We start from the raw sequence: 22,551 nt of genomic DNA, 5'->3' as shown, positions 1-22,551 counted from the left end.
TTTATTTTCTCCTAACTTTAATTAACCTCAGCTACCATATCAAATCCTCTTAGGTCCTCCAACGGATCTTGTTCTGTGCTGAAAGGAACCGGAATACTTAGGGGATGAACAACTAACATAGGAGGACCTGGAATAAGATAATTGTTAACATATAATTATTGTGTATAAATTCCCAAGTAATCCTGCCTTCAATTTAGTAAGCTGGCAAATCAAATTAAACTTGGCCACAAACAAATTAATGTGACAGAATTAGCAGAGTAATTTATTTTTAGTTTGTATTTTCTATTTAGATTCAAATGATTAGAACACGAAATAGGCATAAAATAGATCAGATTTAATAAACCAATTCTGCAAGATCCAAATATGAATCTTCCTCAGCTCAGGGAGATTTATACTAATGAAAATGAATCAGTTTACCCTCTTACCAACCCTATTAGGCAAGTTCAGTTGGTTCTAAATGATCAGTTCCAGTGCATAGACAGAATAGTCTGCCTCTGTCCACACTGTAACGTTAATTTAACAGCTGCTCCGACGCGAACCCTTTCAGCCGAAAAGGTTCCACTATGTTAGCATACCAGCCGGCAGCAAATCGCAGTACTTCGTCACAGTTGGAGTTTCTGGAGGTCCCAAACTTCTGTACCGCATGATGGGTACAGGGGGGATGCCACTTAGTTAAAAATGAAGGCAATTATACTCCATCATTTCCAGGTTTATACCCCTTGACATCACCAAATTTGTCAGACTCCTCTGTTCCACTGGTTGCTCACGATAAGATGAGATGAGATGATGTAGTAGATAAAAGTATACAGATCCGGAAGAATTAAGTAATCCGTTACTCCAATACTCCACTGAAAGAGCACTGTAAAATTATTTATTCAGAATAAAACTAACAGTGTATGTAGGTCTCATATACACTGCGTGTAGCCCGGTCAGTGACCATTACGAATATTACCATATATTAGCCTTACAGCCACACTTTGCAAGTTTAGACTTAGCAATGGACATTAATAAAAAAAAAATCTGCAGAATAATAAATCTTCCCTTGGAAACAGGCTATAACTGCTTGCCGACATATTCGTATAATAATCCTATTAACAAACTGTCTTAACAGTCTTTTGTGCTTTTCCACTTACAGCAGCAGCAAACAATGTGATCCCTATAATAACTTTACTCAAGAATTCGGCCAAATGTGTTTCAATGGAGACTGGGGGAAGCTCAAAGCCACACAGCTTGCAGATAGGTAAATTGGCTGCAAGGGCCAAGCTTTGGGGGTTAGGTCAAACATGGGGGCACAAAGCAGCACCAAACTTACACCACTAGCAGCACAGGGGTGGCCAAGTGTAAGGTGGAATTTCAGCCTTGGGCGGCCAATGCTTTTTAATGAGGATTCTGCTTTAGAGAAACAGGCTGCAGGAGGTGCCCCTCTGGGTACAGGTTACAATAAATCCCACACTGGCATCAGTGTGGGTTTATTGTGAGGAGTATTATGATACCAAACACTCCTGTGTTCAGGGAAACCATCATGGTGCTGTGGAACTCCAGTTGTCGGGTTTCTAGCCCATGTACTCTCTATGGCTTCCCTGGCACTTACAACATTAAGATATAGAACTCAAAATTTGCTGGGACCTATCTGTTCATGCAGATATGCCCACACCTGGGATACAGTGCACCCTGCCTTTGGGCTGGTAAGGCCTGCTTGAAGGGTGACTTACCTATATCTCAGGCAGTGCTAGCTGGCATGGCACACAGGGAGTGTGCCATGTCGAATTTGTCGTTTTGTCTGCACCAGGCCATGCATGCTTCAGTGGCAGTCTGTATGGCCTAGGTGTGCCTCTTCAGTTCCAAGGCCCTTACAGGGCGCCTGAAGGGCCAATTGGGAAATGTTATACCATTGGTTAGTGCATCCACAGGACTCATTTCCACCCATTAGCTTGGGCCAGGCATAAATGTGGCATCTCGGGGTACACACTTTAGAACACTCCTGAACCAGAGGAAGATCAGAAGAGGACTGAACCTGCTGTCTGCGACCTGAGAAAAGACATAAAAGGTTTGAACCTGCCCTCTCTGCTAGCCAGGACAAAAGACTGGACTCCAAGGGGTTATAAAGCTGATCTCCTGTTAAATCTACAGGGATAAAAGCTGCAAGAGGCCTTTTTCTGCAAGTGCCCAGCTGACCAGTGGCAAATGCACCAGGACTGGACCCTGCTGTTTTGCCTCTGCCTGACACCCTTTAAGTCTCTAAGTACCTCCCCTGATGTCCTGGGTAGCGTTAGAAGTGTACTCTTGTAGTGGATTGGGACTTAAAGGACTAAATGTGAGTAGGTAAACTGCTTGACCAGTACGAACCTGGTTGGTGTGTCCGACGTGCACGTCATCGCAGTCAGCGTCAAATTGAGCATATGTCCGCATCTACCGCGACCATATAGTTATTGACACTTTGTGCTTCTTGGCGCTATTCCTACTTAAAAAATGTTTTTAAAACATCATATCTCAGTTTGCACTAATAGGATTTTTGTCATTTAGGTGTAATTTTGATTATTACATTTAACTTCATTTTTCTAATCAGTTTGGGATTTTTATCATATTGCATATCAACTTTATTACTGTTTTGGTACTGCATAAATACATTAAACATGGCCGTAAGTTAAGCCTCTCTGCTTTTTGCCATAGCCTGCTGGGGGGTGAGCATCGGTTTATATAGGGACTTTAAGGGTACGCTCTAAGAAAGGTTGTGATTATTCCTGGATGACTATTCCTGCTTTTGATCAACAGGCTTTCAACAGAACAATCACAACCTACATCGAAAATAAAAGGCACTTAAAGCAATCCGAGATCCTTTGCCAAATATCAGTGAATATTCTAAAAAGCACATGAAAGTAAAGATTGACAGTCGAGAGAGCAATACGTTTTTCTCCATTACATTGGGCAATGACATTAAAGCAGGGAGAAAGCAGGAATTTCGCCGCCACTGCCGAGAGTCGCATTCACCTACCTGACTCCAACGAGGGAAGCAGAGTCCATTGTCCACGCCGCCGCCACCGCCAAGAGTCAGGGGACCATCGACTCCGCGCCGCCGCTCCGGGAGACTCCAACTCCCGGCAGGCACCGCGGCGGCGCGTCCGAGTGACGCGGCAGCGCTCTGAGAGCGCCAGCAGAGGCTCTCAAAAGGAGGAGCACCCCGGCAGAGCGGGGGAGAAAGCAGGAATTTCGCCGCCACTGCCGAGAGTCGCATTCACCTACCTGACTCCAACGAGGGAAGCAGAGTCCATTGTCCACGCCGCCGCCACCGCCAAGAGTCAGGGGACCATCGACTCCGCGCCGCCGCTCCGGGAGACTCCAACTCCCGGCAGGCACCGCGGCGGCGCGTCCGAGTGACGCGGCAGCGCTCTGAGAGCGCCAGCAGAGGCTCTCAAAAGGAGGAGCACCCCGGCAGAGCGGGGGAGAAAGCAGGAATTTCGCCGCCACTGCCGAGAGTCGCATTCACCTACCTGACTCCAACGAGGGAAGCAGAGTCCATTGTCCACGCCGCCGCCACGAGTCAGGGGACCATCGACTCCGCGCCGCCGCTCCGGGAGACTCCAACTCCCGGCAGGCACCGCGGCGGCGCATCCGAGTGACGCGGCAGCGCTCTGAGAGCGCCAGCAGAGGCTCTCAAAAGGAGGAGCACCCCGGCAGAGCGGGGGAGAAAGCAGGAATTTCGCCGCCACTGCCGAGAGTCGCATTCACCTACCTGACTCCAACGAGGGAAGCAGAGTCCATTGTCCACGCCGCCGCCACCGCCAAGAGTCAGGGGACCATCGACTCCGCGCCGCCGCTCCGGGAGACTCCAACTCCCGGCAGGCACCGCGGCGGCGCGTCCGAGTGACGCGGCAGCGCTCTGAGAGCGCCAGCAGAGGCTCTCAAAAGGAGGAGCACCCCGGCAGAGCGGGGGAGAAAGCAGGAATTTCGCCGCCACTGCCGAGAGTCGCATTCACCTACCTGACTCCAACGAGGGAAGCAGAGTCCATTGTCCACGCCGCCGCCACCGCCAAGAGTCAGGGGACCATCGACTCCGCGCCGCCGCTCCGGGAGACTCCAACTCCCGGCAGGCACCGCGGCGGCGCGTCCGAGTGACGCGGCAGCGCTCTGAGAGCGCCAGCAGAGGCTCTCAAAAGGAGGAGCATCCCCGCGTCGCGGGACGCGAGCGGGACGCCCGGGGCTAAGCCCGGGCAAAGGGCGGGCCCTCTACGGCCCTCATCGGCAAGAGGAGGCAGGGGCAGGGCCAGAAACTCCGCAAGTGTGAAGACATCGTACGTCCCTCAAGTAAGTCACGTACATATCACCCACATATATTATACAGTCTGAGCAATGTCCAAAAAACTTGTAGCAGTGCAACAAAATAAGATAAACAACTACATGGTCCAGACTGTTCAGAAAATAAACATGCAAAGGAGGGAGTCATTGGGGCTGAGCCTATCACCTGACTTGCTATGCCCATCACCACCTACATCCGCTTCAATCCTGCTTGATGGTACATTAACTCAGGACATTCATACTGTAGACTCTACAGCTGATTTTACACCCCAAGTTATACCGGGATCACCGGAGAATGCAATTCCGGCTCTTGAAGGCTTGCCTAGTGATGTTATTATAGATACTGATATTGATCAAGACCCAGAGCAAGATACACAATCACAGGTCTCCGTCCTAGATCAATCCCTTATTGGACACGCTGGTAGACCTAAACGTCAATGCACAAAGAATCCTTCCAAGCGGGGGGGTTTACGCTCAGGGACTAAGCGGAAGAGGGCTACCACTCCAAAGCATAAACAAATGACTCTTGTTGAGGAACACCCTTTCTGTTCCTCCGAGGAAGCCCTACTTGATAAAATCGCTGATCTCATTGAGATGAAAATCAATATCATCGTCAAACCTCTTATATCCAAGATCGATAAACTGCAAGCAGAGGTCAAGAAGTTGGGCGCACTCCAAAATACAGTTGCAAGTGGTATTGAGAAATGTACTACGCTAATTACTCATCTGGATAATAATCCTAGAGGAGCTGAAGCTGGTAGTAATACGGATGTTGGAGATGAAATGGAACTGCTTGGGCCAAATCCAACGCAACAAACACCATCAGTAGCATTTGAGGGCTCCATACCAGCATGCTCCACATCAGACCCAACTCCCTCGCTTAACATTCCTCCCGCGCAAATACAAGTGCAAGCTCAAACTCATCCCACGGATCCCTTGCAATTTATTGTTGAGGCTACACCTGTGGTTTTGGTCCTCGCAAACGTACCCCCATTAGAAGGGGGCATAGCTGAAACATCAACTTCACTCTGCAGTAAAGCCCTACACTGGTTAACTACCAATATGCGACTAGCACCAGGTGGGAAACACCATCTTGCAAGTGTGATTAAATCTGCAACCAGGGTTCCTTGGCTGGGAAACCGGCCAAAAAAATTTAAAGGGGATTGTGTGGCAGTGAGCTTCTCTAACCCAGACGTTCTTCCCAATATTCTTACAAATATGTTTCCCCCCCAACGAAGAAGAGGCACTGTGGTTCCACTTACTTTGAAATTTTTTTATGGAGAGCAGCAGAATGTCTCTTTTCCAAGGACTCCCGCCCCAGGGTGGGATACCAACTGGGATTCTCACTTTAGATGGGGACAAGACCTAAGGAACAACGCCTCAGTTCACCGTCACCAACTTCCAACGTTTAACCCTGTCACACAGCCACTTGAACTTTTTAATCGTTTTGCGCCTCTTTCATTCATGGACCAAAATGATTGACTTTTGCCAGCCGGAGAAAATAACTCAGAAGGTTTACAGCCAGCTCCTGGCCCTTTGGCTCATTCTTCAGTAAGTGTTGAGGTTCGAAGAATTATGAGCTGGAACATCGCTGGGCTTAGAGCGAAATTTAAAGATAAGAACTGGCTGGACCTAATCAGAAATTATGATATCCTTGCATTCCAGGAAACTTGGGATACATCAGTGTGTCTGCCTATAGATGGTTACTCCCATTTTTATGTACCTGCAGACCCCAGTAAAGCAGGTAGAGCAAGGGGTGGGTTGGCTCTATACATTTCACTTGATGTAAAAGGAAAAGCGAGGCATATTAAGTCTAATACTAAAAATTGTTTAATGGTGGAATTGAGCTCATCAAACTCCCATCCTATTTTACTCATTAATTTTTATAATTCGCCAGCCAGTCAATTTCCTACCGAGCATTTAGCATCCCTAGAGGACCTCCTATCGACTTACGATACAAATAGTTCTTATGGGTATGAGGTGATCCTCATGGGAGATTTTAATATTCACCCTTGCCAGGCGGGTTGCCAAAGAGAAACAGAGGAGTCTTTTCTATATTCTTCCACGCCGCATTTTGAACACACACCTAGTGGCGAGGCTCTGGAACTGTTTTTGGCTACCTTCAACCTCCATGAATTTTATACTTGCTCAAATGACTCACGGTTACCGACTTATGAGGGCAAGGACCGAGGCACAATTATTGATTATATTTTTGTATCTCTTAGACTTTTATCCGATGTATTTGTTTGCAATGTCTTAATCTCTGTTTTTAGCGATCACAATCCCGTGATTTTAGAGGTTTTAGCACAGGGAGCTTTGGGTAATAGAACGTCTGATAATTTTTGTGCAACAGACCTTGCGCTGAGAGATCAAAATCGAAGGCTTAAATGGGACAAAGTTACCCCTATAACCTTCTTACAAGATACATTGGCCAAGGTAGAAGGTGAAGTTGCCATATGTTTAGAAAACAAAAATTCTAGCACTACTCTGGTTGAGGCCTTTAGCACTATTTGTCAACAAGTCAATCTAGATCTGACTGTGAAGGTTAAATGCAATAAGACAATGGGCCCCAAATGGTTTGATACAAACTGCTCTAAGGCTCATTCAATTCTTCTTAAAGCCTTAAAAAACAAACCTAGAAACAGAGTATTGGTAGCATCTCTAAGGAAAAAATATAATTTGGCTATTAGAAAGAGGAAATCCGAGATAAAAGACGAAGCTTGGAATAACCTGTTACTGCCTGAGACACAGAAAGATAGTGCTAAATTTTGGGCAGTAATAAATCACCCGTACTTTGTAGGGTTAGATCATCAAAGAGCGGATTGTACCATTCCAGATGAGCAATGGGTGACACATTTTAGTAATATTTATCGTCACAATGACACAAGCATAGAACGGGTACTTCCTCCTTCTCTAACGCCAAATCCCATCTCTCCTTTTACTCAGGAAGAGGTGAAAAAAGCTATCAACGATACTCTCTGTAAAAAGGCACCAGGCCCAGATGGGGTCCCGGCAGATTTTTTCAAGAGTGCCCCTGATTTTAGCTCGAAAATTTTAACCAATGTTTTTAATGCAACAAGGGAATTTATTTTCCCCTCCAGCTGGGCAAACTCAACTATAGTGCCAATTTTTAAGAAGGGCCAGAGGACAGATCCGGCTTGTTATAGGCCAATTTCTCTTATTGACTCGAGTGTAAAAATTATGGGCAGAGTTCTATTATCAAGACTGACCCTTATTTTAGAAAGTAGGGGTATTTTATCTAATGCACAATATGGTTTTAGATCCAAAAGAGGAACGTTAGATCAGTGCCTAAACTTAGAATTAATTTTAAATAAGTATGTAATCGGCAGGGAGGGGTCTTTATACATGGCCTTTATGGACCTGTCATCAGCCTTTGACCTGGTCAACAGGGCAAAGCTGTGGCGGATCCTTTTGGCCATGGGTCTCGACCCCCCTTTGGTCGAATACCTGGCCGAGCTACACAAGGACCTTATGACATCAGTCAGAGTTACTCGGGAAGGTAGATGCACTTGTCACTTTAAGTCGGAGAGGGGGGTCAGGCAAGGGTGCATACTTGCTCCCCTCCTCTTCACTTTATACATCAATGACCTAGAGGCAGTAATGATAACAGCCCACAGCGATATTCCGCGTGCAGGGGAGACAAAGATTCCTGTACTCCTGTACGCGGACGACGCTGTCCTTCTGGCACGCTCCGGAGTTGCGCTAAATAAACTTCTTGCATCCTTCGGGGCTTTTATGTCATCTTTGGACATGAAAATTAACACAGACAAATCACATGTAATGATCGCTGGACCCGCAGGAAGGAAAAGAAAGTTACTAACTTTTTCCTGTGCAGGAAAGGAGGTTAAGAGAGTTTCCTCCTTCCCATACCTAGGAGTCACTTTCGACGATAGGGGCACTTGGGGCCCTCAGCTTTTGGTCAAAAGCAGCGCTGTCGCTAGAGCGGCCGCAGGGCTGCTGGGTTTTGCCAAAAAACTGGGTGCCCGCCCCATGGAAAGCATCATTAAAGTTTATAACTCCAAGTGTTCGTCAGTTGCCCAGTATGGCTCGGTAATCTGGGGATATACCAGCCCAGCTAAAATACAGATTGTAGAGAATAAATTTTTGAGATCCTTGCTCTCTGTCCCCCAATCAACTTCGACCTTTGCAATACATACAGAGTTAGGTGTGGGCTATATCTCAGACTTATTAAAACTAGCCCCAGTGATTGGCTGGATAAAAACATGGCTCAATCAGGAGCTTACTTTAAATCATACCATCCTAAAAGATTGTTTAGCGTTGGATAGAGCCCTCTACATTCCTTGGTTAAGATACGTTAAAACGCAGCTTACCCTGGCAGGTCGTCCGGAGCTCTTCTCTTCCCCAGAGGGGATAACTTATGGCGATATAAAATCAGTCAAAAACACCCTGACAAATTTATATGCCATGGAAAGGGAAGAAGTAGAGCTAAAAAAGATTATGGTGAGGAAACATTGTATGCTCTCCTTAGCTCCAGGAATGGAACCTTATCTCCTTTTTACTACAAATTCCTATCATCGCTTTCTCTTAACGAGATTACGCTTTGATTTAATTCATTTTGTACTGGGTAACTTCAAATCTTGGTCGCGACCCGAGGATGCCGATCCATGCGACTGTGATCACTTCTCGACACAGGACACGATGCACTTTATTATGTTCTGCGGACATTACACCGAGTTTAGGAAACGTTATCTGCTCCCTATTTTACGTCACCAGGGCTTTATCCAGGTCAAACCAGCCCTGTTGTTCTTGCAGCTCCTCCCCAATGTACAAGTAGCTTTCTCAGTGGCTAGTTTTTTGGTTGCAGGTGCACGTTTAAATAAGCACCGCACAAGGCACAGGCACTTTATCCTTGACAAATGAATTTCCTCTCTTCTCCATTTTCCTAAATGAATTGTGCTCAATAAACCCTTCTTTTTTAGCTTTTTTAGATATTTATGTATGTTGTATTGCAGCCTATCTGTTTTTATAATATTGATTGAATGTTTTAGATTTGTTAAATTGTTTTGTGCTTCAATGAAATGTTTTGTAACCATGTTATGTAATAATGCTTGCTCTTTTATGATTTTAAATAATCGAATAAAGAAAATTGACTGACTGACATTAAAAAAAACTTGGACCAGGGTTGTTCCATGTTATGTGAGTGATCAAAGTTCACACTGAAATACAGGCAATCCACGTGAAAAGTATATTTGCATCTTCAGGCCAGGTGCATACCTTTTTCTATATCCACACAAGAATTACATATGACATTTGAAGACCAATACTCTCCGACCTGTTTGGATGCATGGTATACAACTCCATCTTTGGCACCATAAGCAAAATGATGGCTGCTCAGTGGATTGGTATACACCTGCCAGAGCTCAGAACTGTGCCTGTGCAAGCTCCACTAGACATTTAGCTGACACCTGCTGAGTCAGTAAGAAACAGATTAATTACCTGCAAAAATAGTTTTGCGACTTGAAGCTATTCTAGATTCACATGTTCTGCATAATTAAGCCATCTAAGGATTCAGGTAGCAAACTGTTTTTAGAGGGAAATGTTTTGCTTTGTGGCCGTCGACCAAAAGCAGAGTTGAGCTACATTCACTATGACATCAAGCGTGAGCCCACAATGCCCCAATACGAAGTACCGGACCTCAGATTTTTTTTTTTGCACAAACTTCCCACTTCTTCAGTATTGAGGGCCATATGGGAAACTAAATAAGCGTCAAGCTGCAAAACTAATGTTACAGGTATGTAATCCAGTTCCTTTTGCCACTTGAATTTCATCTACGTTTATTTTAAAGCAGTATCAATTATTAGGGGAGGAGGGACGTGAAGTGTGGAAAGATGCAAAACATTGTTCAAGTACATTTTTGTCCCAGGCACTGTTTGGTTAACATGTGCACTGAATTATGTGCAGCCAAGCCAAGATCTTAAAGTGATAGCTCACCTATGAATGCTGTTGAAGCCCCTTTTTTTCTTTGCGGAATGTGCTGTTGGTTTTCCCTTGTATGTCTGAATAGTTTGGATTATCTATCTTACCACTGTGCCTTTGAATACCGACTTTCCGTTTGTTTTTGTATTAAGTCCTAAGAGGAATCACTCACTGTTTCTTATTGTGTTGGTCTCATCAAGTATTAACCCCTTACAGGCTCATGACGAGCTGGGCTCGTCATGGTGTAGCCTCCTCGCACGCTGATGACGAGCCCAGCTCGTCATGTAACTTGGGTTTTTAAATATCTCAGCATAGCTCCAGAATTCCACTAGCGCGGATGTGGTAAATGAGTCCCCACCTAACAAGTAATGCACGGAGAACTCTTTCCGCTTGGAATCATGCATGCAGATAAACGATTGAAGTGACTAAAGTGAAACTGTGAAATTACTTTGGGTACAAAGTGAGAATTAGTTCTCATTATAACCTTTTTGTGCACTTGAGTATGGTTCCGGAGTAATCAATGCTTGAATTTCACTTATTCGGTGCGGGGGAAGATGATTACTATAGAGAAGGCTGTCTTTAGCATGATGTATTTTAGAGTAGCCATTTTCATTGGTTCAAACGGTGTTTTTATTAATACTGCAAGTGTTAAATTAAACTCCATATTCATGGTGATATTGTTCTAGGTGAGTTTACCTCGCTTGCCCTTTTTTCAAGGAACTTTTTGATTACTGGGGTTTACCTTGATTGCCCTTTGAAGCAACATTTTGACTATTGGAGACTCATTTAATGTATACTATTCTGAACAAGTGTACTCTTTGAGGCATATGCAAGGTTTAATTTCAATTAGTGCATTATATATTTTACAAAAACAACTTCATTATGTTTTTGTCTATACTTTCTCTAATGCAATGCATGATGAACCACTTCCACTTTGCTGCATAACATATGTGAGCAGTAAGTTTACTTGAAGTAAGTAAATAAGGCTTTATTTCGATATAAAACATATCTTAAAAGCACCGACATTAAAACGACAGTAAAAACACAGCTTGGAACCCTTAAACTCAACTGGATTTAAACAAGCTATCACAATTTCCTCTAATACAAAAGTTTACACATTAGAGTACATTAGTATTTCCCGAAGGGTAGTAAGCTATAATTACAGTTTCCCTTTTTTAGACAGTAAGTTTACTTGCTTACTTAACCTCCATGGACTCTGATGTAAGGTTTAGGTGGCTAAAATTGAAGTACTCAAAACGGCGTACTGCTAGCTGAGACTGGCGGGATCTGGGTGACAAACACTTACCTGCCGTAACATTAACAGGTCTAGTCTCTACAAGATATTTATCTGACTAATCATTATTGCTAATAAATGCAAGTACCACGATTGCTGAGCCCATTGTGGAACAATAAGAATCACTGTCATCCCGGTTTCCACGCACATTTTCATAACACTTGATAACAACCACTAGACTGTTGCAAACCTCATTTTACAGAGGCCAGTGACTACAGAGCCACTCCTATATGGGTCTCAAGTGGAGTCCTGTCAATGAATCGAGGAAATTCAAGATGCCATCATTCCTACAATTTTCATATATTTCCGCACTGTCAGACTACGACTTGTGTAAAGGTGAACCTGTTCCTGTAGTAGTAGACCTCTCCTTTGTGTCGGAAATCCCATTGCTGTTTGCATGTCTGGCTCTGCCACTAGGAATGTCTTCTGAGAAGGAAGGGGTGAATTTCTTCACATTGATAATGAATCCAAGCAAGTATAAGGTGTGCATGACATGGTTTCTGTTGCTATAGCAATGTACGAATGAACTATCCTTTATTAACTTCATCTGGTTATGGGTACACATAAAACATCTGGCGTTTGAGGTGCACTGAGACAACTGCTAAGCATTTTGTGTGAATCACCTGGCATCTCAGATGCAATCAGACATTTGTGAACACCCTTAGTGCTGAATCTATCCCAGTTGAAACCTTAAGTTGAGAATGATGATCCCCAACACAAACCTGAGACATTTGTTATGTTACTTGTGGATCAGTACATGGACGTCCATAGCTTTAAAGTCTATTGTCGCTAGGGAATCCCCTTGCTCCTGTACAGGAATTCGTTATTGTTTTGTTGTCATCTTGAACATCAACTGTTTTGGCGTATCTGTATGTAACCCTTACATCTAAAGTGGGTGTTAATGTTAAGTCTTGTTAGGTGATCCGAAAGTAGAAGGAGTAAACATCAATATTGGTTTCCCCTTTGGGTACTTATGTGTCATTTCTGAAAAAAAATCCTGTATTTCCTAAAAGGGGAATTCGCTAGTGTTATTTTTTGTATGACTATCTTTTTGGTATGTTTAAGGCTTCCCCATCAAATCTATGCAGTAGCCAATTTTTAAGTTTAGCACTCGGGTGTTTGAAGAAATTATCTGCCTTCCCAGCACCTCTGTGGACATGGGCCTGTCCACATCATCATTGACCCCTTATGTTTAACGTTGTATCCCTACTACAAGGAGGTTTGGTTTGCAGGGCACCCACTGCTTTGACAGGTTCAATAGCCTTTTTCATTTTTAGGTCTCGCCTGTCGATGCGCATACGCATCGAGCTTGCGAGACTATGGGGGCTTAACCAGTCTTTAACTAACTTGCAAGGAATCGTGGCGATTCCTTGCAGTGCCCGTGAGATTCAAGCTCAATGCGCATGCGCAACGAGCCTAAAAGCGCGTGCACATGCCCCCAGCCGTATTTTCCCTCAGGCGCACTCCTCCCACACCCCCGCTCCGCCCCCTCCCCTGCCCGCCGTGTCGCATTTCTCCTCCCCCTCCCCTTCTCTGCATTCCCTACTTGTACTCGCATCCTGTAGAGAACATAAACCTTTGTGCAAACAAAGGTAAGGGTTCATTCAAAGTTCCTACACGTTTCTTTTGCAACATGTTTTGTCCCCAAAAAATCTGATCGTTCATCACGTAACTCATTCAACGATCACAAAGTCCACACCTTCCTAAACATTATCTGTGACTTTGCATCACTCCAAGATGGCCGCTAGGTAACCCAGAACAGATTGCTCTCTTACATCAACTACACCAGCTATAAGCACAGCATTCTCTTGTTGACAGAGCGGTCCATCTTGTATTAGCAGGACGTGGACATTTAAAAAAGTATAGTAAAACGAACTACAAGGTATGCATGTAGTTAATTACCATTCTTCTCCACTCCAAGCACGTAAACACCTGTTAACATTCAACTTTTTGAATTACGACCACCACTGTTCTGCGGCCGTAAGCAATATTTTGCACCGCTTATTACGCTCATTAACACATCCCGGTCACACCCCCTTGACGTAATTCATGAAACTCCAAAACGGTCGTCTGATAAGCAGTCCATTCCAGCCTGGTCGCTTCCATTACTTCCCACAATAAGACGCAACCAGCCGCAGTCGGTTGACATAGATTAACCCTCTGTATCTCTGCCTGCAACTCTGGTCCTTTCTCAGTTTCAACGCTTGAGCGCCGTACAAACACATCCACATTTTCTATGCACCCCTTTTCTCCTCACGATACCTCGCACCGGTGCCACCACCCACGTCGCTTCTCGAAAACGTTGCAGGTCCTCGCTGCTGTCAGAGTCCCAGTCCACACGCGGGCCACGCGCAGGAGCTGCCATCTTAGAACTGGCTGCTTACCGTGCCCCGTAGATATAAAAAAGAGGGCTTAGTAAGATTCCCCAACTACGTGGTTTGGACCTCGGTATCAATAACCGATCCAAGATGGCCGACGAGGTACTCTACTTAAAGGAAGGTGAATAATTGTTACCGTGCAGTGTTTCTCTGATTTGCAAGGACAGCAACAGACTGCGAATTTTTTATTACTTTTTTTTTTAAACAAAGTGAGTTCTGGTGACGCTACGTACGTTTAATTATGATATTCCGAGCGTTAAAACATACACTGCCAAACGCGCCTTCACATCCTCACCCCCTCATCCTCACACACCCTCACTCACCCTCACACCCCTCACAACCCTCTCAGCCTCACACCCCCTCACCCTCACACCCTCTCACCATCACCCCCTCTCCCTCACACACCCTTACCCTCATCCCCTCACCCTCACACACACTGTCACCCTCCCACCCTCACCCTCACACCCCCCAACCCTCACCCTCACCCTCACACACCCTCACTCACCCTCACACACCCTCAAACACCCTCACTCACCCTCACACACACACCCACACCCTCACCCTCACACACCCACACCCTCACCCTCACACACCCACACCCTCACCCTCACACACCCTCACCCTCACTCACCCTCACATCCTCACACACCCACTCACCCTCACACCACTCAGTGCTACAACACATATTGTGTTGTAATAGGTGTCACATTTGCGAAAGATAAAACTATTGACATTGTAAATAACAAAGCTATTAATTTCGCAATTTTCAAAACAAGCACATAAATGAAAAATGCGTCCTTTACAATACCAATAGCTCAAACTTTCCTAATTCGAGACCTATTGCATTGCTGTGCTTCTCTACCCTGCTGCACTCCCCTGCTCTCTAGAGATGTGGCCTAACGACCAGAGCTGCCATCTAGGTCACGTAAATACAAAACATGTTGCATTCCAAATGCTATAGGTGTCACATTCGCGAAAGTTATAACTATTGGCGTTGTAAATGACAAAGCTATCAATTTAGCTATTTTAAAAACCAACAAATAAATAAAATATTTGTCATTTACAAGACCAATAGTTCCAACTTTTCTAATGCGAGACCTATTGCATTTCCAATGCTTGTTTATACTGGGTAATGCACAAGGCTTTCAAACACATATTTCACCTGTGAATGGTGTACTGATAATGTCTGCATACACTTCAGGTTTGAAACTAAATATTCTCAGCCATGCATGTCTCCTGAGTGTTGCACCTGTGCACATCTGTCTGCTGGCCGTGTAAGAGGCTTCTAGAGTTGATTACAACCAAGTATGTGAGATTTTCTTCACTTCCTGCATAACCACTTTTACTATTTCTTTAAAAAGTTTAGGGAGATGTTGCATTATCTTCTGCATATTGTCTCACTGGTGATATTCATACTTGTTAAGCAAACTGTTTAGTCTTTGCCATTTTTCTCGCAACAGCGTCTAGTCTTTTGCAGTCTTTAACTGGAGCACCAAGTGTAGACGATGGTTCATTTGCCATTTTTCTGGCCCTATAAGTAATGAGTGAATCTGCATGTCCTATTTTTGATGTAGACTGGATCCTGTGAGACAGCTTTATGTTTTAAAAATGTCTAAAGCAGAAAACAAGTTTTTACCTGTTCTTCTTCAAGCTGTACCCCATATATATTAGCAACTAGCTCTCCCTAACAGTGTGTGACACATGAATAAGTCATCAGAAAATATTCTTTTGAAGAAGTGTCTATTTTCGCCTCAGGGGAATCTACTTCTAAATCCTGCAATATGTCTTCTTCAGTGCCATTATCATCTTGAATATGTATCTAAAGGTCTTGCTCACAGTGAGCATGTTCTTCTTCCTGCGGTTCTGATGAGCCACCAGTTCAGATGACGAGATGTCTAAGGTATTTCATAACAACTAAGTTCTTCAACAACTCTTTCTTCTTTTGTATTAGGGCCGCAACCTAATCCTCGTGGCACAATTTTCTCTTTTTGACATTGATAGTGTTTTCTTTTGATTCAACATTATGTGTAGTCAGGCTTCTTTTTAGGGGGGGGGGGGGGGGGGGGGGGGGGAAGAAGTATCTTTTTTTTTTTTTCCTCTGATCACAGTTGTGTTTAGGAGACAGAGCCGCTGAAAGCTTTGATAAAAGTGACTTCATATTTCAACCTAAAGAGCTCCTTTCAGACTAAAGCAAAGTTTTTTCCCCACCATGTCCGACAAATCAGCTATTAGAGGCTTTCTATCTCAGGAATTGTAAGTTCATATCTTTGTGGCATCTAGACAACTTTTGTTCTTTTTTTACACCAATTCGGTGTATAGATCTACCAAAGCCAAAACCTCGAGATTGGACTCATCTTGATTTCCCTGAGCTTCTTACGTTTCTCCTAGTGCATCTAAGTTTTCCCCTTATGATAGACACAGGTCCTTAAAGAAATCCTCTTTGGTCCATGATACAGTATAATGTGTCTGCCTCCATTTCGCTCTTGTTCTTTTAAGTCCTTGGTTGGAACGCTACACAGCCTTAGCATTCTTCCGATTTACATTCTTGGTAAGGCCTACATTTCATACATTGCGTAAATGGTTCCCAGCTCCTTCACTGTAACAAAGAGTCCCAGTGATATTGGTTGCTTTTCTAATAAACATTCTCTCACCTCCTGTGGTCTAATTCCTCAAAGAAAAACCTTTTCGTTTGGATCTTCATAGAAGTCGCAATGAAAAATCCCCAACTCCTCTTCATGGCCTTTCTCGCATCGTATACTCATTGACCGCTGTACATTTTCAAAGTGCTAGGTTTCTCTTTCTTATCGTTTTCCTCTCTCTTACTTTAAATGCTGGTTCAATAGTTTTCCTCGACGAAAAGCACCTCTCTCGCTTCCAAACCCAACAGCATAAAAAATGAATCTAAAGATGAGGACTATATCCTGGGGGTATTGTAAGCTTAAACTTGAAATTCTAATCATGGTGGTTCACCGAAAAACATATACATACAAACATATATATGGAGCCAACTAACAGATGACAAAAAAACTTGAAGCGTATTAATCTACCAATTCCCACTGCAAAACTCAGAAACTTTGACTAAGTGAAGCTTTTTCGACTTTCTAGATGGGAATTGCAAAAAATGCAAACTGTTTCATTTGGGATAAGATGGCAACCATTGGTCATGTGGCAATCAAATTTTGTAAGAGATCTCCTCCTGTTGGATTATTTGCTCAGCAATGCATCTCCTGATTATACAAGGCTTAGGTGGGGTGGAAGATTTTGGGAGTCTATTTGTAGTACAGCAGGGAAAGAATAACCCAGGAATCAAAATGGATCTGTTGCAGAGCTATGGGGCTGAACTTAGCAAAAACATTTAATAACCACTTCCAGTGGACATACTGGACTGAACTCCGATATTTTTTGTAATAGTAGTAAAGATTCACTCACCTTTAATCTTTTCATTTTTAATTGCATTTCACAACTCACCTGACGAGCATATGCCATTTCCACACTGTCCAATGAACTCCGACCTGGGGGTCCCGAGTCACTAACATAACTGGGCTGTCAAAATATAAAAAGAGAGTACCAGTCTGCATATTTTTGAGCCTTAATGGAGCAACAGCTTAAGTAGAAAAAGGTAAGACCACTGAAATGATCAGAACATGTATAATCAAGTTCTCTGCACACCTTGGGTTATAAGGAAAAGGCAATATCAATTAATAATAAAAACACAGATGTTACCCAAAAAAGAAAGCATTCTAAAAATATTGTAAATTACTGAATGTTTTTTAATTAGTAACAATCGTTCCCTGCACAATGAATAGTCTCCAGGGACCCAAACTGTAAATCCTACTGCCTTCTTTAAGCAAGAATAATAACAATAGTGGAACCACAGCACCAACACCACAGCACCAATGCATGCCCAAAGCATCACATACAGAAGCTACTACGTGATGCTTGCAGGATATTACAGCGCAACAGTTTAGATTTTTCCGCCCAGAATAACTATGCATGTACAAAAAAGGATGAACAATTAAGGTAATTTACATGATGGCTTCAGCGCAACAGGCTCTGCTGTATAGCTGTGCTACACTTCCCATAACCTCAGTTAAACCTTATTGAATATTTTAACTTTGGCAACAGCCATGATACCCAGGAACTACAACTGTCAGAACAACAAACTTTTTACAGAGCCCTGGCTAAATAGGAGGACGTCCTAACAGGAGTGAAAAAGCATTGCTGTAACGACTGGAACAAAAACAAGACTGTTCACAAGATGAAATTCTTGAGAATTGCAGCAGTGTCAGGAGAAGGACTGATAAACAAGAAACGGGGATAAACGACAGAGGCAAAAGGAGCAGCTGCCAAACATAAGATATATGTGGCTGTTCTTCACTTAATCCATTGCACCACTTGACACTGCAACGTCCGAATTCTTAAAATATAAGATATATCCCCTAAACCCTCAAATAGACTAAAAAAACTATTTTAAAAGTGTGTGCATGTGCCTTTATGGAGTCCTAACAGTTCAAAGAGAACCGGTGGTATATGTAAAATGTTGTTACAGTACTTATGCGCATAAAAATCTAAAGCAGGGCCAGAGATGCCAGAAGATTCAGTCGGGCATTGCACTTACCCAGCGGTTCCCGCTCATCGGCATCAGGGCACAGAGGTTTGAGCGGGCAGACAGCTGCTGAAGGGGCACTGTGATATTTCTCTGCAGGGGAAAGCACGGACGCAAAGAGGGAAATGGTGTGTCGGGAACGCACGAGAGTATCTGGTCTCTTGTTTGCAGAGCCCTTGGGTGCAGAAAGCTAATAGATGGAGATTGGAGTTCGTGGACTGTGGGATTTTCCAGCAGCCATGATGAGGCTTCACTGATTTGCAGGGTCTACGCGTAAGACGGGAGGGAAACAGATGCAACTGCTTTCACTGAGAGCACGAGAGGGAAGTGTAAGATACCTGTGGAGGGCGACACCTTTAAAGAAATTAAGCCACTGGCAACACACAGTAGTGGCTAAGTTGGATAAAACTCAAGCACACGGACACTCTAGTCAACAGGCAAAAGCAAAAATAAATTAGGTTATACTCAGAACCCGAAACAGAAAGGGGAGTTGGTGCAGTTATGTTCAATACAAAATCACAGCTGGGGGAGGCGGCGGGAGAGGGGTGGTGTCAGGGTTTGGGTTATATCTTATGGAGGGACTCCGTACAGAGCCCTAGAAAAAAAAGTTGAATAAAAAATACATAAGTGGGGAAGGGCAAGGATACGCAGACTCCCTAGGTCTGGTGCAGGGACACACGGCTAGGGCAAAAATGACTTTCTATCTTGTAAAAAAAATAATAATAATAATTTTGCCAGATTCGTGGAGGGTCAACACACTTTATATAATTATAATTTTTAAAAAACGGACTTGGCCGGAGATTGGGGGTAGGCAAATACATATTATTTACGGGGGTCACTCCCGAGCCACTACGAAGTACTGAGGACACCCTCCCCAGGGCTGCTATTTTAGTTTAGGTAAGAGGGTCAGCGCGCCTTCCTAACCGGAGTCTGAAAAGGCCTTCGGAGCCCTCCCCCATGACTGTAGCTCACCCAATGAGGAGAGGTCGAGGAGGGGTCCTGGACGGCCCCCCTCCCAGAGCCACAGAATGGATGAGGACACGTCTCCCAGGGCCAGCTCAGGGGCGTTGTCCCTGGGAGCACACCCCCAGGACACTATCTATTTCCCTGCCCAAGAGAGCTGCCGGGGAAAGTGTAATGTGCTCAAAACCGGTGGTAGCACAAAGCTGTTCTCGCCAGGTAGAACCACAAAACGTTTCCTTGCCCGCGCTCTCGGGCAGGGAAATAAAGTGAATTGCTCCAGCTCGGCAGTAACAAAATAAAACTGCTCCCGCAGAGTGGGAGCAATGTCGGCTCCCGCTGCACCTGAGATGGGCGCAGTCAGGGGAGCCAGTGGGGATGCGGGCCCCTGGGCCTCCCCTCATAACTCTCAATGAGAGACCAGTTGTGGGGTGCCCCCAGTGAACACTGGGGCAACCCAGTAAAATAAAAATGATGATGAAGCCGGCTCCTGCAGGAGCAGGGAGCTGGTGAGACAAATATAATGGCCTGGGGTGCCCCTGGTGCGCACCCTGGCACCCCTTAAATAATAATAAATAAAAAAATGCCAGCTCTTGCGAAATCCTGTGAGATGGGGCCACCAACAGTGTCGCGGGGGCCCTGGATGATCCCCCAGCTCTCTATGGATAAAGAAAAACAATGGGTGTAACAGGTGGGATCGGAACACCCAGAATCTTTTTTTTAAAGAGAAAAAAGTAAATAATAAATGAGTGGCCACAGCCCCCCCCCCCCCCCCCCCCCCCCCCCAGGTGCTGAACTCTTTTTTCGCTTTTTGGGGTAGTTCGTGCTCAGGCCTCTATAACATTTGGTCCACATTAGGTATCCACGCCAAATTTAAGTCCTTTTTTAGGTCGAGCCCAGAGCAGCGCATGCGCTGCATATGCTCGACATTTAGTAAGGGCGTTTTAAAAGTGCTACCCACAAGCTTTTCCTGGTCTCAAGCTTCTGTGCACGATCGCGTGCACGTGCGCAGCAGCCATCTGCCCGCCATCTGCCTTTCTTATCTCTTCCGCTGGCCATTACTTTCACTTTTGCGGCCGCTGCTGGTTTTTCCTGCTTGGCAGTCCACGTGAGTGTATATTTTGACAACTCTCTTCATTTTGTGCTTCTTTCCACCCCTACCCATATACCCAGGCTCTTTGTTGCTGCCTCCTTCATGTGCTGCAAGCGCTGTCTTCTGCTTCTCCCCTGTGCTACGTGTTTCTTTCTCTCTCATGCTTCATTCCTCCGCCCCTGTATTGGTTCTCCCTTGTGTGCGTTGTCATGCTTTTTATTTTCTCAATGAAACCCATTTACTGCCATGAGAGATTCACACATCTTCCACTTCACATTCACCTGCTACCCTTTCCGTGTTCCTCCTAGTTAAGGGTAGAAGTTCTACTTTACTTATTTGCAAATGTCCACGGAAGGTGTCCACCACTCTTCACTCAGAGCAGCAGGCGTAATGTTAGACTAGAGGTACCAACAGCAAAAGAGACTAAACCTCCGAATAGCAAACTAGGGAACCATCATTGGACACACAGTCTCTTCTCACTGTCCATACAATGACACAATGTAATGCATTCTGGATAATGTAGTCTTAGTGCCAGTGGACCTAATTAAACTAACAAGAGTGGCCACCACAGTTGTAGGACGTAAGTTTTAAAAATCCTCGGAGCATACATTTCGAAATTAGTGGCATCACATATGGTGGCCCATTGCAGTGTGCACACGCCTTCCTCTATTGACAAATATTACATGGGCAGTAGCAAGCTAAGTGTCGAAGCAGGAGTCTATATTGAGGGCATCAGAATCAAATGAAAGATTATGTTACCAGCTTTAAATAGGCTTTGCACACTTCAGATGCTGTTTTCAGCTGCAGTAATAAATATCAAGCCGGCCGGTATTTCACTTTATCGCCTGTGCCCTCCCCACCCCACACCACCGCCCGTCTGTCCCTGCTTATTTAACTGTTTGTCTTCCTCCCTAAGCATTACACACTTAAGCTGCTGAAACAAATATAGAATCTCTCCTCGGATATATCGTGATTGCCTTAAAAACACAGATGTCCAGCAGCAGAGGCATACTCCTGCATGCACAATATCATAAGTCGATCAGTACATATTCAGAACCCAAGCAGTCTTTCCCAATTCTTTGCCCCAAAAAAACGAAATATACAAAAATCTCACCTGCAACTCAGCATCAGTACAGCACCAGGGCAGAACCACCTCACTACCATCCCAGCACCCCCTCAACATCAGCGCACCACCATCTCAGCATCAGCACAGCACCACCTCTGCATTTGCACAGCACCACAAGCGCAAACCCACCTCAGCAGCAATTCAGCACTAACGCAGCACTACTTCAGCATCAACACAGCATTTACTCAGTTTTACTCAGCACCACCTGAGCACCAGTGCAGCACCCCCCCTCCACATAACTCAGCACCACAACATAACTCAGCACCACAGCATCACTCAGGACCACCTCAGTATCACTCAGCATCACCTGAGCATCATCTCTGCACCAGCACACCACCACTTCAGCATAATTCAGCACCACCCTAGTATTATTCAGCATCACCTCCACATCAGCAAACAAGAACTCAGTACCACTCAGCACAACCTCAGTCTACCCTCGGAATCTGGCATCTGTTGATTCTCCCCTAAGATCTGTCCGCTGCCTGTGTTTTAATTCAGGTACTATTTACCAACCTCCATCGTCCCGTTGTTTATGTCCCCCTTGCATAACAAAACAAAGAAAACCATAATAAATAAATCAACAATAAATAAACAAGCATTAGAACAGGCAGGAAGAATTTGCCAGCACTGCAAGAACAAAACAAATATTTTTTAATTAAGTCATTCAGTTGTACATAATGGCTTCATAGTTATATAACTATATGGTAACATAAATGCTTATAACACTTTTTTATCATAACTTTTCAACTTGCTGCACAGCAGTCACAATGCTCTACAACATAGCTTAAAAACATTGGCAAGCCAATAGCGCTGGCTAAACACTTATAAGGTCCCAAAGGCGAG

At 44.5% G+C, this 22,551-nt stretch overlaps 1 protein-coding gene across 1 annotated transcript in view; it reads right to left on the bottom strand.

The window, feature by feature from the left end:
- Positions 1-22,551, bottom strand: part of NUP93 (nucleoporin 93) — a 567,849-nt gene that overhangs the window by 298,411 nt on the left and 246,887 nt on the right. The window contains exon 6 of the mRNA XM_086947697.1: positions 17,392-17,466. Coding sequence (XP_086803823.1) covers positions 17,392-17,466 — 75 coding nt within the window. The remainder of the gene's footprint in view (positions 1-17,391; positions 17,467-22,551) is intronic.

This window comes from Lissotriton vulgaris, chromosome 12 (genome assembly GCF_964263255.1).
Source record: "Lissotriton vulgaris chromosome 12, aLisVul1.2, whole genome shotgun sequence".
NCBI classification, from domain to species: domain Eukaryota; kingdom Metazoa; phylum Chordata; class Amphibia; order Caudata; family Salamandridae; genus Lissotriton; species Lissotriton vulgaris.
Note: the sequence above shows the minus strand (reverse complement) of the source record. Positions and strands in the feature narration are given on the sequence as shown.